Source organism: Oncorhynchus gorbuscha, linkage group LG04 (genome assembly GCF_021184085.1).
Source record: "Oncorhynchus gorbuscha isolate QuinsamMale2020 ecotype Even-year linkage group LG04, OgorEven_v1.0, whole genome shotgun sequence".
Taxonomy (NCBI): Eukaryota; Metazoa; Chordata; class Actinopteri; order Salmoniformes; family Salmonidae; genus Oncorhynchus; species Oncorhynchus gorbuscha.
Window position 1 is genome coordinate 32409792 of NC_060176.1, and position 17422 is coordinate 32427213.

The following is a 17422-nucleotide window of genomic DNA, read 5'->3' on the forward strand; positions in this document are numbered from 1 at the left end:
ACCCACCACACTTGTTTCTAGATCTGTAGCTTATATTGATAGGAAGGTATTGAAATACAGACCTATCACAAGAAATATGGCTGTAAAATCAGGGAAGTAATGACCTGAAAATATCATTAATATAGCATAGATGAGGAGGTCAGTGACTTCACATTATGTGGTTTTACATCTCCATTTCACCTAGATAGTAGGAAGCTTCCTTGTAAATGGGTCAAATGTTTCCCCCTTGGTAGCTAGAGGTAAATAATACAAATGCTGAGCCCTTCAGTGACTGGAGGTGCCATGCAGTGTGTAATCTTCATATCGGTTTAACCCTTCTGAATAGAAATTTTAAAACATTTTTGAGTTTACACGCAATTACCGGTTGTGCACTTTTACGATGGTCCCTAAATCACCAGAGGCCAAGAAAACATCGTAATGCCTCCTTTTTGTCTCTGTTAAGGTAAGAGTTCGAATATCAGTAAACACAAAGGGTTTACTTAGCTCTGTACCATCATTTGATTCTATATATCACTCATCATCCTAGAACCTTCTGCACGAGAGCTATTGACGAGCAAACTCCGAATCTCCAAAGTAAACATGTTTTTACTGCAATTATTTTTTTCTCCAGCCTAACAGATGATGTTGATGCAGAGACTCAAAAACAGACTAACAAGTGAAACTGCTAACGTTAGCTTACTAGCTAGCTAACGTCACCTAACTTAGCATAACTAGCTTGCTAGCTAATTGATAAAAAATATTAGGACTGCTGGCTAAGATCTTGGCGTTGTTTCTTGGTACTTCATCTAGCCTGAGACCGATACACCGAGGCACAGTTGATGTTGGACCTCCGTGAGCAGCAACATGTACCCCAGCGCTGCGCCAGCGGGATGCCCGCCCTACAACTCCAAAAACGGGCACGGTAATGGACTCTACCCGCTACCTCAGGCCTTCCTTCAACATTACCAGCAACTAGCTGAGGCTCCACGAAACATCGCTAACACAAAGTAAGGCAATCCCATGGAATAATGTGGCTGGGTGGGTCTTTCTATGTATGTATGTATGTATGTATGTATGTATGTATGTATGTATGTATGTATGTATGTATGTATGTATGTATGTATGTATGTATGTATGTATGTATGTATGTATGTATGTATGTATGTATGTATGTAATGTCCATTATAGACTAAAAAGAATACGTTTTTAAAGAAATTGAACAGAGGTTTTGTATACTTTTAAGCCGGTAGTTCTGAAAGCAGTGCTCAAGAGTCTAAAAGTGTCCTCGAAATTGTGTACAAGGTCATTGTTCTCGAGCCCCCTGTAAGCATGTGCACAAAGAGAGTAACAAAAACACTGCTGTGCATGATGGGCTAGCCCCGCAAACTCATGGGACAATACTGTGGCTATTGAATTAGGATTTAGTATACGAGAAAGTATATAAACCTCCATTATGATTGTCCAAAGTTCAGCCATGTTGGTAAGGGAGTTGGTCGACCATGGTTTGCCAGTGCTGTGATAAGTTGTTTTGTAAAACAATGAATGTGAAGAATGTATCTGCACTCTGTGTGTTAGCTAGCCAATCCGTTTTAGAGAATGATTCCATACATTTTTCAAATTAACTGCCAATATACCAACATTTCATTCAAACAATCCACAGCCATACACTGGCTCAAATCAGTTGAGGATAGGACTTAGATAAGTTGTAAATGCAACAAGTACTGATATTGTATCATAATAACACTAACAGCTTTAAAAGGAAACAATCTGACACATATATGATCTGTTTATGTATATTTTAGAGGCTATGTATACAGAACATATGTATAAAACGTGTATAAACTGTATTTATAATTATATGACAATATTTTAGGTTGGCTGTAATGCCATTACACAATTTCCGATACATCACTTGCCTTTTATTTTCCTGCACACAGTACATTCAGAAACTATTCTGTTATGTTACAGCCTGTGTGTAATGTGTGTGTGTATGTACAGTACCAGTCAAAGTTTGGAGGCACCTTTATTTTTACTATTCTCTACATTGTAGAATATTAGTGAAGACCATTGGCTACGGGTTGCGCTGTTTTGCGGCTATGAACGATGGACTTGATGATGAACCTGTTAGGCTCTGACAAAGATTTCAAGGCTTTCCCTGGTTGTGACCATGAATAATGCCTACCTCCTCACGACAAACTGTTATCTTCCAAAGACGCACGGTTTTGCATCTTGAGAAATTATTTAACTGGTACACACATCATGAAAGTAGGAGCGATGCACAGTAGCTCCCACTATGTATGTGTGAGATGTTTTTAGGTATGACCATGTTTTATGTTTTACCACTCATTACTGCTGTAACCTGTCTAGATAAAGAGCGCTAGGCTGAAAGCGTCAATTAACACAGATACAGATCGCTAGAGTTTTTACCTCCCAGCCTTTCATATTACATTTTAAAGACTGATGCCACTGTTCTTAAAGCCTTTTAGCTGGACATGTCTCTAATCTTACCTTGTTCCATCAGCACTTGAATTGGTTGGTTTTCACAACTCTATCCCGTCAACCGGGCCAGGCTTCACAACCTGAAAAATAAGGACTATTACAAAATGCTGTGTAACATAGACCTACTGATAGTGGTCTTGGTTTGTGGCAACGCAGTTCTGTCTGCAGCTATGGATTGGTGGTGCAGCAGGAGTGTTGAGTTGCGATAAGTGTGCAGTCTGGTAAAGTGCAACTAGATGGTTAAACAGAGCACTTCCTGCAACACAGGAGCAGAGGCTTCAGACTACTGGTACTTCGTGGTTCAACACCATTTTTGGAGTGAAGAAAAGTGCTAAAGTGAGGTGGACACACAGTTGAAGTCGGAAGTTTACATACACCTTTGCCAAATACATTTAAACTCAGTATTTCACAATTCCTGACATTTAATCCTAGTAAATATTCCCTGTCTTAGGTCAGTTAGGATCACCACTTTATTTTAAGAATGTGAAATGTCAGAATAATAGTAGAGTGATTTATTTTAGCTTTTATTTCTTTCATCACATTCCCAGTGGGTCAGAAGTTTACATACACACAATTAGTATTTGGTAGCATTGCCTTTAAATTGTTTAACTTGGGTCAAATGTTTCGGGCAGCCTTCCACAAGCTTCCCACAATAAGTTGGGTGAATTTTGACCCATTCCTCCTGACAGAGCTGGTGTAACTGAGTCAGGTTTGTAGGCCTCCTTGCTCGCACACCCTTTTTCAGTTTTGCCCACACATTTTCTACCGGATTGAGGTCAGGGCTTTGTGATGGTCACTTCAAATCCTTTACTTTGTTGTCCTTAAGCCATTTTACTACATCTTTGGAAGTATGCTTCGGGTCATTGCCCATTTGGAAGACCCATTTGCGAACAAGCTTTAACTTCCTGACTGATGTCTTGAGATGTTGCTTCAATATATACACATCATTTTCTTTCCTCATGATGCCATGTATTTTGTGAAGTGCAGCAGTCCCTCCTGCAGCCAAGCACCCCCACAACATGATGCTGCCACCCCTGTGCTTCACGGTTGGGATGGTGTCTTCGGCTTGCAATCCTCACCCGTTTTCCTCCAAACATAACGATTGTCATTATGGCCAAGCAGTTATATTTTTGTTTCATCAGACCAGAGGACATTTCTCCAAAAAGTGCGATCTTTGTCCCCATGTGCAGTCGAAAACCGTAGTCTGGCTTTTTTTATGGTGGTTTTGGAGCAGTGGCTTCTTCCTTGCTGAGCTGCCTTTCAGGTTATGTGGATATATAGGTCTGGTTTTACTGTGGATATAGATACTTTTGTACCGGTTTCCTCCAGCATCTTCACAAGGTCCTTTGTTGTTGTTCTGGGATTTATTTTGCACCAAAGTATGTTCATCTCTAGGAGACAGAATGCGTCTCCTTCCTGAGTTTTATGACTGCTGCGTGGTCCCATGGTGTTTATACTTGTGTACTTTTGTTTGTACAGATGAACGTGGTATCTTTAGGCGTTTGTAAATTAAAGGATGAACCAGACATGTGGAGGTCTACAATTTTTTTTCTGAGGTCTTGGCTGATTTATTTAGATTTTCCCATGATGTTAAGCAAAGAGGCATTGAGTTTGAAGGTAGGCCTTGAAATACATCCTCAGGTACACCTCCAATTGACTCAAATTATGTCATTATGTCACTTAGCCTATCAGAAGCTTCTAAAGACATTACATCATTTTCTGGAATTTTCCACGCTGTTTAAAAGCACAGTCAACTTAGTCTATGTAAACTTCTGACCCACTGGAATTGTGATACAGTGAATTATAAGTGAAAAAAAATATGTCTGTAAACAATTGTTGGAAAAATTGATTTGTGTCATTCACAAAGTAGATGTCCTAACTGACTTGCCAAAACTATAGTTTGTTAAACAAGAAATTTGTGGAGTGGTTGAAAAAACTAGTTTTAATGACTCTAACCTAAGTGTATGTAAACTTCCCGACTTCAACTGTATATGGCGTCGTGTTGGCAAGCGGTTTGCTCCACATGGTGGGATTATGGTATCGGCAGGCATATGTTATGAAAAATAAACACAATTGCATTTTATCGATGGGAATTTTAATGCACAAAAATACAATGACGAGATCCTGAGGCCCATTTCTTTAAGGTATCTGTGACCAACAGATGCATATCTGAATTCCCAGTAATGTCAAATCCATAGATTATGGCCGAATGTATTTATTTCAATTGACTGATTTTTGTCACACGAACTGTAACTAATTCAAATCTTAAATTGTTGCATGTAGCGTTTATTTTTGTTCAGTATATATTTAGGCTAGTTACGTTATTTATTTTACCTTTATTTAACTAGGCAAGTCAGTTAAGAACAAATTCTTATTTTCAATGACGACCTCGGAACAATTCCCTGTAACAGTAAACATATGGAGATCTAAATAACCAAAACATAATTTTCGACCCACATCATCAGTTAAGCAATGCCAGCCTACCATAAACATGTTTCCTGACTATTGAGATTGTTCAAATATGTGTTATGTACTTGTTATTTTCTGAAAAGATGCAAATGATAAAAATAACATTTTGTCACCTTTTTGGACCCTCACCAGTTTGCATCACTGCAGGTATAAACCAAAGCATGGGTTGCTGTTGTACCTTGTCTATACACTGCTTACAGTAGGGATCATCAACTAGATTCAGCCGCGGGACCTTTTTTTTTTTTTTTTTTTTTTTGAGCATATGATCAGGGGGCCGGAACATAATTACAAATAATATGTAGACTGCAAATTGACTGCAAAAAGCCCAAACCAATATAATGGGGGGGCAAATAGAATCCTGCGGGCAGCCAGTTGGGGAATCCTGGTTTACAGGTTAAGGGAACCAATATGTCATTTTGTACTTTGGATGAACAATTGAGTGGTGGTGGATTATTTTAAAATTAATCACAGAATACCAGGAACAGCCCCATCTACCTGTCAGAATCTGGTAATATCAGGATGTAAGATGGGACATAAACCTAACAACTTCAATGACTAATTTCACTGAGCCGCAGCTCCATACTACTTGTCAAACTTGTTGGGTTGGGATTGGTGTGGGTGGTCTGTGTGTGGCTTTTGACAATTTCTTTGGAATCCTCATGTTTCACACATTGTTAAAATATTTTGGGGTCCATATCAGATTTCATCTACTATATTTATTGAATATTATATGATTCATAAAATTTAAAATGCACAATTTGTGTGAAATCAATTAGAAACATTTCTCAGAGATCTAATTATATTTCAACAAAATGTTGCAGGAATGCTAATCTTATCTGTTTCTTACTACAAAAATGATTTCGGGAACTATCTGAGATGGTGGGTGTCATGACATGCTGAAATGACATGGAAAGACCCTAAAGTATTATCAAAGACTTTCCAAACCTGGGTCTGCTGCAGACTACTTTTCCTGTTTCCTCAGCCGACAAATCACTTCTCTTTTCCTAACCTTGTGAAAATTAATCCTGCATTTGTGCCATATGTGCGCAAGCAATACAGAATCAAATGCATTCTCTTTAGTCTGTATGGCTACTTGTATGTACTTGATCTCTTTGCTCTGTTTATCAACTACTGAGATATTTCATGCTGGTGTGTTAGCCTATTCTCACTGTGTGTGTAGTTTCCATGGTCGGACCCTGCCTGCAGGTCCTTCAGATATTCCTCCTTATGGTTGGAAGCCAAGTCCCAGCACCCCACCTGGTCCTCATGCATCTGCACTGGCCAACGGGAGGAAGTAAGGCTTGTTTATTCTTTCTCTGTTTTCTTCTACCTGCCCTATTTCATTAGCACAGGCACCATTTCCAAACGTTAGACCTGAAATGTTGCAGTTTCCTAAAGTGTGTGTGTGTGTCTTCCTCTCCTGTGTGTATGTGCTCCTGTGTCTTCTCCCTTTGTATACTAGGAGGCACAGTGGAGACCACAGCCCGTATAATTTAAAGAGGCAGCACTTCAGTTCCCCTGTCCCCCATTATGGCAGTCCTCCTGCTGTCGGCACCTCTCCCTCTGTATCCCGCCCTGGCCCCAGGGAAACACAGTCTACCCTAATCCAGCACTCCCCTCTCAGCCCCCAACTGTCTGCCCCACGGATGCCCCCCCTGTGGGGAGAGAACCCTCGTAGCTCACTGCAGGCTTATGCCAAGGACAAGGTAAGCCTCAGGATCATGATAATAATACATATTATGTGTAGTGGTTTTCTTTTTATCCAACCCGGGCGTTTACATTCGCGTTCACATGGATATACACAAACAAATAGAGAGGATGGGAAAACAAGTCCCAGTGGGAAAGCCTGTGTGTGTATCAGCACAAATGCTGTGAGTTGTTATGTCTCTCAGCTGAGTGGTCAGATGGTGGAGCTTTTTGAGGCATGCCAGCAGCAGTCGACTGACCTGGAGAGGAAGGAGCTGTGCAGAGCTCAACTACAGAGAGAGATCCAGAGACTCTTCCCATGTATGTAACACACACAGACACACACTAAATCATCCTACTGTCATAATTCTCTACACCCCCACCCCCCTCTCTCTCTCTCTCTCTCTCTCTCTCTCTCTCTCTCTCTCTCTCTCAGTGGTGAGGTTGTACCTGGCTGGTTCTTCTCTGAGTGGTTTCGGCAGCAGGAACAGTGATGCTGACCTCTGTTTGGTCATCCAAGCAGCACCAGTGAGTGTGTCAATTACTTGTAACAGACACAAACCAGATCTCCATCCAACCATTTAATGCGGATGAATTACCTGAAGCATAAAAAAAGTCACAACACGCCTGGTGGAAACAGGAAATTTGTGGGTAAAATTTCCTAATGTCAACAACACAAAATACGCTAGACAAGGGTGGATAATCTTTTTGTCGTGAAATTGAGTATGCGACAATTGTGGTGGAAACACCTTTATGTGCAAATGTTGATATAATAACCATAATTTTGAGGTAAACTTGGAAGTAAATATGTTATGTTGTAGGCCTATCACCACAATGTGGAAAAGCATGAGTTTATAGGCAGATTAAATAAGTTATGATGAACTTCACATGGTGGTTAAGTGCATGGTGATCATGCAAATTTCCAATAAATATCGAGGGTAGGCTATTATTTGAATGCTGGTGACATGATGATCGGTGCTTTATCAAATATAATGATTTTGCTCTTAGCCTATCTTGTCATGTAACCTACCCTGTCCACTTCATCAATGAACTCTTCTCTAAACAGCATGCGCCAAAACCAGATTGGACACATTTGCTGGTACATGGGAACTTAAGAGCAAAAGTGTTTTTAATGTGCACTATGTCCTCACACACAGCTTTTGATGGAAACACACCTCGTGGTAAAATGCACGTATGGTTTTTATGCAGATTTTTTAAATATTTACTTGAAGATCTTTTATTTATTTATTTTATTTCACCTTTATTTAACCAGGTAGGCAAGTTGAGAACAAGTTCTCATTTACAATTGCGACCTGGCCAAGATAAAGCAAAGCAGTTTGACACATACAACGACACAGAGTTACACATGGAGTAAAACAAACATACAGTCAATAATACAGTATAAACAAGTCTATATACGATGTGAGCAAATGAGGTGCGATAAGTGAGGTAAAGGCAAAAAAAAGGCCATGGTGGCAAAGTAAATACAATATAGCAAGTAAAACACTGGAATGGTAGATTTGCAATGGAAGAATGTGCAAAAGTAGAAATAAAAATAATGGGGTGCAAAGGAGCAAAATAAATAAATTAATTAAATACAGTAGGGAAAGAGGTAGTTGTTTGGGCTAAATTATAGGTGGGCTATGTACAGGTGCAGTAATCTGTGAGCTGCTCTGACAGTTGGTGCTTAAAGCTAGTGAGGGAGATAAGTGTTTCCAGTTTCAGAGATTTTTGTAGTTCGTTCCAGTCATTGGCAGCAGAGAACTGGAAGGAGAGGCGGCCAAAGAAAGAATTGGTTTTGGGGGTGACTAGAGAGATATACCTGCTGGAGCGTGTGCTACAGGTGGGAGATGCTATGGTGACCAGTGAGCTGAGATCAGGGGGGACTTTACCTAGCAGGGTCTTGTAGATGACATGGAGCCAGTGGGTTTGGCGACGAGTATGAAGCGAGGGCCAGCCAACGAGAGTGTACAGGTCGCAATGGTGGGTAGTATATGGGGCTTTGGTGACAAAACCGATTGCACTGTGATAGACTGCATCCAATTTGTTGAGTAGGGTATTGGAGGCTATTTTGTAAATGACATCGCCAAAGTCGAGGATTGGTAGGATGGTCAGTTTTACAAGGGTATGTTTGGCAGCATGAGTGAAGGATGCTTTGTTGCGAAATAGGAAGCCAATTCTAGATTTAACTTTGGATTGGAGATGTTTGATATGGGTCTGGAAGGAGAGTTTACAGTCTAACCAGACACCTAGGTATTTGTAGTTGTCCATGTATTCTAAGTCAGCCATCCAGAGTAATGATGTTGGACAGGCGGGTAGGTGCAGGTAGCGATCGGTTGAGGAGCATGCATTTAGTTTTACTTGTATTTAAGAGCAATTGGAGGCCACGGAAGGGGAGTTGTATGGCATTGAAGCTTGCCTGGAGGGTTGTTAACACAGTGTCCAAAGAAGGGCCAGAAGTATACAGAATGGTGTCGTCTGCGTAAAGGTGGATCAGAGACTCACCAGCAGCAAGAGCGACCTCATTGATGTATACAGAGAAGAGAGTCGGTCCAAGAATTGAACCCTGTGGCACCCCCATCTGTTGCCAATTGGTTGGAAACCGAGCTACAGACACACAACCATTTTAGCATTCAGTCAAAACACCTCAAAACAAGACATTGTGAAACGAGACACCTACAGTTCGCAACATGGCAGCTTCTTGTCGTTGTTGCTAGCTATCTGACCATTTAGAATCACAACAACACACAGACCTCTGCCCTGTTGAAGCGTGCGCATCGTTTGTGCGACTATCAGCTAACCCGTCTATCTTTGTGTGAATATAATGCCCATTGACCCTGTCTGTGTCTCTGTCAGGTGGATCAGAGGAATGATGCTGTGTATGTACTCAGTCTCATTCAGCAGCTCTTCTACAGACTCTGTGAGTACTACAGCTGCTGTTTAAGCACATTTCAGCTTTGTCTCTCAATACTCTTCATCAGCTTCCTTGTTTCCTCAGTACCAGTCAAAAGTTTGGACACACCCACTCATTCAAGGGTTCTTCTTGTTCTACAATGTAGAATAATAGTGAAGACCTCAGAACTATCACATATGGAATCATGTTGTAACCAAAAACGTGTTAACTTTTGACTGGTACTGTATAATGTTCCGCTTTATTGTTTACACCATATGGCTTTCACCTGTCAGATCGGTGGGCTTGGCCCATCTTGTTCCATGAGTTTGTGTATTAATGATAAAGGAGCAGCTGTATTTATCCTCAGTGTCCTCTAGAGGGCTCTAGTTCCCTGGTGAAGCCAGAGTGATTGATATATATAGAGATGTAGGTAAACTAAACACACACAATGGTGTTCACTTCAGGTAGTCAGAGTAACAAAAATATGTGTGCAAGGTCTTGTGGAGTTGAGGAATATGTGTGTGTTCTGGTCCACAGCGTACATAGAGAGACCGCAGCTGATCCGAGCCAAGGTCCCCATCCTCAAATTCAGAGACAAAGTCAGGTGGGTGGAAACTTTATCAATCAATCACATTTTATTTGTCTTTTTTTTTCTCATAAACACATTTAAGCTTAGCAGGCAGAGGCAACACTGGCAAGGAAAGACTCATTGAGAGAAAGAGTAGAAACCTTGTGAACAACCAGACTCTTGAGGTGAAGCCAATATTTCTCTGGCTGACTGGGTATAAGCGTATTGGTCCTCCTTCACACAATACGGCGGTGCATCAAACATTTCTTTACAGACAGAAATATGTACATGTTACTAATGGTCCACAGTAGAACAGTGCATGGGCAATGGACTATATCAAGCCTCAATAAAAAATGTATTTATCTCTTCCTCTCTCTTTCTCCAGTGGAGTCGAGTTTGATCTGAACGTAAACAACACTGTAGGGATCAGAAACACCTTCTTGCTGAGGAGTTACGCCTACGGTTAGGTCACACACACACAACACCCACACCCACCACTGCTTAACTGTCACCACTCACCTTTCACCCTCTTCCAGCTATTGGCTACTGGTTAAACTATAAATCATTAGTTTGTGCATGTGGTTGACATTAAAACTGGGGATCTAAGCAGTGTGGCTATTCTCCTTTTTTTTTTTACAGTGCATTCCCTTACCTTTTTGTTACGTTACACGCAGTCGTATTCTAAAATTGGTTAAATACATCTTTTTCCCTCATCAATCCACACACAATACCCCATTGCAAATGTATTAAAAACAAAAAACAGATACTTTATTTACATACAGTACCAGTCAAAGGTTTGGACACACCTACTCATTCAAGGGTTCTTCTTTATTTTTACTATATTCAGAACTATGAAATAACACGGATATGGAATCATGTAGTAACCAAAAACATGTTAAACAAATCAAACTATATTTTAGATTGTTCAATGTAGCCACCCTTTGCCTTGATGACAGCTTTGCACAATCTTGGCATTCTCTCAACCAGTTTCATGCTTTTCCAACAGTCTTGAAGGAGTTCCCACATATGCTGAGCACTTGTTGGCTGATTTTCCTACTCTCTAGGGTCCAACTCATCCCAAACCATCTCAGTTGGGTTGAGGTCTGGTGATTGTGGAGGCCAAGTTATCTGATGCAGCACTCCATCACTCTCCTTATTGGTCAAAAAGCCCTTACACAGCCTGGATGTGTGTTTTGGTTCATTGTCCTGTTGAAAAATGATAGTCACACTAAGGCAAACCAGATGAGATGGCGTATCGTTTTAGAATACTGTGGTAGCCATGCTGGTTAAGTGTGCTTTGAATTCTAAATAGATCCCTGACAGTGTCACCAGCAAAGCACCATCACACCTGCTTCTCCATGCTTCACTGTGGGAACCACACATGCGGAGATTATCCGTTCACCTACTCTGTGTCTCACAAAGACACGGCGGTTGGATCCAAAATATCTCAAATTTGGACTCATCAGACCAAAGGACAGATTTCCACTGGTCTAATGTCCATTGCTCGTGTTTCTTGGCCCAGGCAAGTCTCTTCTTATTGGTGTCCTTAGTAGTGGTTTCTTTGTAGCAATTCGACAATGAAGGCCTGATTCACAGTCTCCTCTGAACAGTTGATGTTCAAGTCTGTTACTTGAACTCTGTGAAGCATTTATTTGGGCTGCAATTTCTGAGACTGGTAACGCTAATGAATTTATCCTCTGTAGCAGAGGGTCTACTTTTCCTGTGATGGTCCTCATGAGAGCCAGTTTCATCATAGTGCTTGATGGTTTTTACTGCACTTGAAGAAACGTTCAAAGTTCTTGAAATTCATGTCTTAAAGTAATGATGGGCTGTCGTTTCTCTTTGCTTATTTGAGCCATTATATGGACTTGGTATTTTACCAAATAGGGCTATGTTCTGAATACCACCCCTGTCTTGTCACAACACAACTGATTGTAAGTCGCTCTGGATAAGAGCGTCTGCTAAATGACTTAAATGTAATGTAAATGATTGGCTCAAACTCATTAAGAAAGATAGAAATTCAACAAATGACCTTTTAACAAGGCACACCTGTTTAATGAAATGCATTCCATTTGACTACCTCATGAAGCTGGTTGAAAGAATGCCAAGAGTTTGCAAAGCCGTCATCAAGGCAAAGGGTGGCTACTTTGAAGAATCTCAAATATAAATATATTTTTATTTGTTTAGCATTTTTTTGGTTACTACATGATTCCTTATTTGTTATTTTGTAGTTTTGATGTCTTCACTATTATTATCCAATGTAGAAAATAGTAAAAATAAAGAAAACCCCTGGTATGAGTAGGTGTGTCCAAACTTTTTACTGGTACTGTAAGTATACTGTAAGGGGCGGCAGGTAGCCTAGTGGTTAGAGCATTGTGCCAGTAACCGAAAGCTTGCTGGATTGAATTCCCAAGCTGATAAGGTAAAAAACATTTCTGCATTATTGAAGGTCCCCAAGAACACAGTGGCCTCCATCCTTCTTAAATGGAAGATGTTTAGATCCACCAAGACTCTTCCTAGATCTGGCCACCCGACCAAACTGAGCAATCGGGGGAGAAGGGCCTTGGTCAGGGAGGTGAACAAGAACCTGATGGTCAGTCTGACAGAGCTCTAGATTTCCTCTGTGGAGATGGGAGAACCTTCCAGAAGGACAACCATCTCTGCAGTACTCCACCAATCAGGCCTTATGGTAGAGGGGCCAGACGGAAGCATCTCCTCAGTAAAAGGCACATGACAGCCCGCTTGGAGTTTGCCAAAAGGCAACTGAAGACTCCCTGGTCTGATGAAACCAAGATTGAACACTTTGACCTTAATGCCAAGCGTCACGTCTGTAGGAAACCTGTATTCATCCCTATGCTGAAGAATGGTGTTGGCAGCATCATGCTTCGGGATGTTTTTCAGCGGGAGGGACTAGGAGACTAGTCAGGATCAAGGGAAAGATGAACGGAGCAAAGTGCAGAGAGATACTTGATGAAAATCTGCTCCAGAGTGCACATAATCTCAGACTAGGGCGAACGTTCACCTTCCAACAGGACAATGACCCTAAGCACACAGCCAAGACAGCGCAGGAGTGGCTTCTGGACAAGTCTCTAAATGTCCTTGAGTGGCCCAGCCAGAGCCGGACTTAAACAATATTGGAACATCTCTGGAGAAACCTGAAAATAGTTGTGCGGCGACTCTCTCCAAACAACCTGACAGAGCTTGAGAGGATCTGTAGAGAAGAATGGGAGAAACTCGCCAAATACAGGTGTGCCAAGCTTGTAGCGTCATACCCAAGAAGACTCAAGGCTGTAATTGCTGCCAAATTACAGAATAAAGGGTCTGAATACTTATGTAAGTGTGACATTTCAGTGTTTCATTTTTAATAAATGTGCAAGAAAATGATAACCTGTTTTTACTTTGTCATTATGGGGTATTGTGTGTAGATTGATGAGGAAAATCTACACACAATACCCTTATAGAATAAGGCTGTAATGTAACAAAATGTAGAAAAGGTCAAGGGGTCTGAATACTTTCCAAATGCACTGTACATGCTGTTCTAGAGTAACCACAGACCTGCACTACCACATTACTCCACTCACAACAAATGAATAATATCAAAACAGTTCATTTGGGTGAAAGTCACACATTTCAATAAGGAGAGTATTTCAAACCCTGTTACACACTGTGTGCTGGATGTGTGCCCACTATGTTACAATTCTGTACTAGCCTCTTCTCTGTCGCTCCGTGTGTCTATAGCTGAGCGGCGTGTGCGTCCCATCATCTTGGTGGTAAAGAGGTGGGCCAGACATCACAGGATAAACGACGCCAGTAAAGGAACACTCAGCAGCTACACTCTAGTACTGATGGTACTACACTACTTACAGAGTGAGTGTAAACACACACACACACACACAGTAATCATGGTCCTGCACTAACTACAATATACCTCTGGCATTCCTTTTTCGAGGTTAACCACTACACTGTTTAACCCAGTGTGTCTGTCTCTGTCTTTCCAGCTTTGCCTGAACCAGTCATTCCCTCTCTGCAGAATGAATATCCAGTAAGGAAATTTACATTTACTCTTAAACGACAAAAACAGGCTACATTACGGGTTTATTAAGTTGTTTTATGCTACCAATTCCAATAAAACGTCATGTCATTACTTTCCATGATTTGTTCAACTACACTATCATGAATCTAGCAAAGATGTTTTTTTGGTTCAGAGTGTAGTATTTATTTAGTTTCAAAGCGCAAACATTTGCTAGCAGGTTTCTTACACTGGGGGGGGGCAATGTCGGCTTAACGGCAAGAGCTAAAATGGCTTTGAAAAAATAAGATGGCATTCACTACTAACTAGTGGTTGGGCCAGTAGGTGAAAGATAGCTGATTCGAATGCCTGAGCTGTCAAGGTAAAACATCCTTGAGCAAGGCACTTAACCATAATTTTCTCCAAGGGCGCCGTACTATGACTGACCATGTCAAGCAACACATTTCACTGCACCTATCTGGTGTATGTGACAATAAAACATTTTATACTTTTTTGTATTATAAATTATTGACGTATAATAGGAATTTGGGAACATTACTCAACCTGTGACTCCAATGTTCTAATAATTGGTTTCTCCTAGCACCCAGACACCTCCTTTCCACTGTGTGTAGGAGTCTTTGTCCCTATATGATGCAGGGTTTCCGTAAACTGGCAATAGCTGGTTTTGTGCCCCAAAAAATACATGAAAAGCTGATAAATAAAACTGTCGCCGGCCAATTATCTGGGGAAAGAAAAATAATCCCATTGCAAAAATGATGCTTTTTAGCATATTCCATGATGGAAATACCAGTCGATGGAAATACATTTGACCGGTTATGCTTACCCATTTATAGGTGAATTAGCATAATTTTGTGGAATTAAATTGGCCTGTGTGTATTTTCATTAGTCGTTAAGTTTATCACATGCGTACAGATACAGAGGCCTATGAGCGGAAAATCTGTCAGACAGCGCGAGAGCTGCTGCTACAGCTTTTCAAACAACTAATTTGTTGCTGCTGGAGTGAAACGGGCTTTTATAATCCCATTCATTGCCTATATGCAACAGTAAGAAAGGCGTGTCACACACTACTTTGCAATAATCTGGATGCAATATGTATTTTGAAAACTTAGTTGTTTCAAACCTGAACGTTTTACTTCATATAATTAGGCATGTCTTACCTTGCTTCAAAGTAAAATACAACAATACAAACGTGGAGGCAATTATACTGAACAAAAATAAAAATGCAAGGTGTGAAGTTCCCAGACAATTTCGAAACGCACAAAAAGCTTATTTCTCAAAAATGTTGTGCAGAAATTTGTTTGCATCCCTGTTAGTGAGCATTTCTCCTTTGCCAAAATGATCCATCCACCTGACAGATGTGGCATTTCAAGAAGCTGATTAAATAGCATGATCATTACATACTTGCACCTTGTGCTGGGAACAATAAAAGGCCACTCTAAAATGGGCAGTTTTTTCACAAATGTCTCAAATTTTGAAGGAGCATGCAATTGGCATGCTGACTGCAGGAATGTCCACCAGAGCTTTTGCCAGAGAAATGAATGTTCATTTCTTTACAAATAAACGTTGTTCGTGAGAATTTGGCAGTACGTCCAACCGGCCTCATAAACACAGACCACGTGTAACCACGCCAACCCATGACCTCTACATATGGCTTCTTCACCTCCGGGATCGTCTGAGACCAGCCAACCGGACAGCTGATAAAACTGCGTTTGCACAACTGAAGAATTTCTGTACTACAAACTCAGAAACCGTGTCAGGAAAGCTCATCTGACTTCAGTGTGCAAATGCTCACCTTCGATGGCCACTGGCACGCTAGAGAAGTGTGCTCTTTACGGATTAATCCTGGTTACCATGGCGTCGTGTGGGCGACCGGTTTGCTGATGTCAATATTGTGAACAGAGTGCAGATCTGTACACAATTCCTGGATGTTGAAAATGTCTCAGTTCTTCCATGAGCTGCATACTCACCAGACATGTCACCCATTGAGCATGTTCGGGATGCTCTGGATCGACGTGTACAACATCGCCGTACAGTTCACACCAATAATTCAGCATTTTCGCACAGCCATTGAAGAGGAGTGGGACAACATTCCACAGACCACAATCCCGATCAACTTTATCCGAAGGACATGTCGCGCTGCGTGAGACAAATGGTGTTCATAACGGATACTGACTGGTTTTCTGATCCTCACCCCTTCCTTTTTTTTAAGGTATCTGTGACCAACAGATGCATATCTGTATTCCCAGTCATGTGTAATCCACAGATTAGGGCGTAATTAATTATTTCAAATTAACTGATTTCCTTATATGACCTGTAACTCAGTAAAATCCTTGAAATTGTGGAATGTTTGCATTTGTATTTTTGTTCAGTTTATTTTCATAAAGACTTCCATAAACCATTGAAACCGGTAGCATATTTCTCTCATGTTCTATTGATTTTCAAGTGAACTTTATTTCAGTTTCCAGTAGCCAAAGGCACAATACTGGTCATATTAGCAACCCGTGCTAGTTGCATCTCCCCTCTTTTTAAAATCTCTAGCGGACATTTTCATCTCTGTCACTAAACCGTTTGTATTTTCGGTGCACTTTCGACAATAGTGTTTTCTTGCTAATTGCATTATGGAACGAAAATTCACGCATAGCCTACTCATAGCCTACTGCCTTGTGCGCATTGCTGCGCTTATAATGTGAATAAATAATAGTTTATCAACATATTAAGCTAAATGTTCTGATCTATTACATCAGCCTCAATGCTTTAAAGAAATACAAATAATGTAGCCAGAGTCTGTTCGGAATAGGGTATTTCTTTCTTGCACAGAACAACAAGCTGACCAATAGAATAGGTCAACTTTTCTACTATGGGGATATTAGATTGACATATGCTAGTGACTTTTCTGTCGGTTACTCGTCTTGTTAGCTGAGGAAAAGTAAATGTGGCAGTTTTTCTAACATCTTCAAAGTGCGCATCGGTATCCAGTAAGAGGGAAGCATGTCGTTGCATCCTCGAGTTGCATGTGATTTCTGTCATTCTGAGCACCGTGGATGGACGCTCTAATCAGGTTACGCACCTGATGCATATGGTCCGGTAAATTTCTCAAAAGCCTTGATATGATGGTGTAATTTACAACATACTGTGTGATGATGTAATCTGTTCCCGTGTGATGGTGTCATCTGTTCCTCTGTGATAATGCCATATGTCCCAGTGTAATTAGTGTTGTATTCCCCTGCTCAAACTTTGCTGATACATGCCAGATCTTACAATGCCTGGATAGATCATTTATGTATCCGCATCATAGGTT

At 40.9% G+C, this 17422-nt stretch overlaps 1 protein-coding gene across 5 annotated transcripts in view; it reads left to right on the forward strand.

Annotated features, from left to right (window-relative positions):
• The first annotated feature begins 287 nt into the window (after nucleotides 1-287).
• Nucleotides 288-17422, forward strand: part of tent2 (terminal nucleotidyltransferase 2) — a 36787-nt gene continuing 19652 nt past the window's right edge. For 4 of the 5 annotated variants that reach the window (XM_046346510.1, XM_046346513.1, XM_046346514.1 and 1 more), the window contains exons 1-11: nucleotides 433-573; nucleotides 790-986; nucleotides 6128-6241; nucleotides 6410-6653; nucleotides 6840-6954; nucleotides 7070-7161; nucleotides 9490-9553; nucleotides 10064-10130; nucleotides 10480-10556; nucleotides 13833-13961; nucleotides 14093-14136. In XM_046346510.1, the coding sequence (XP_046202466.1) occupies nucleotides 844-986; nucleotides 6128-6241; nucleotides 6410-6653; nucleotides 6840-6954; nucleotides 7070-7161; nucleotides 9490-9553; nucleotides 10064-10130; nucleotides 10480-10556; nucleotides 13833-13961; nucleotides 14093-14136 (1089 nt within the window). In that variant the 5' untranslated portion in view covers nucleotides 433-573; nucleotides 790-843. Of the gene's footprint in view, nucleotides 574-789; nucleotides 987-6127; nucleotides 6242-6409; nucleotides 6654-6839; nucleotides 6955-7069; nucleotides 7162-9489; nucleotides 9554-10063; nucleotides 10131-10479; nucleotides 10557-13832; nucleotides 13962-14092; nucleotides 14137-17422 lie in introns of all 5 variants that reach the window. The other variant, XM_046346511.1, reaches the window with a different exon arrangement.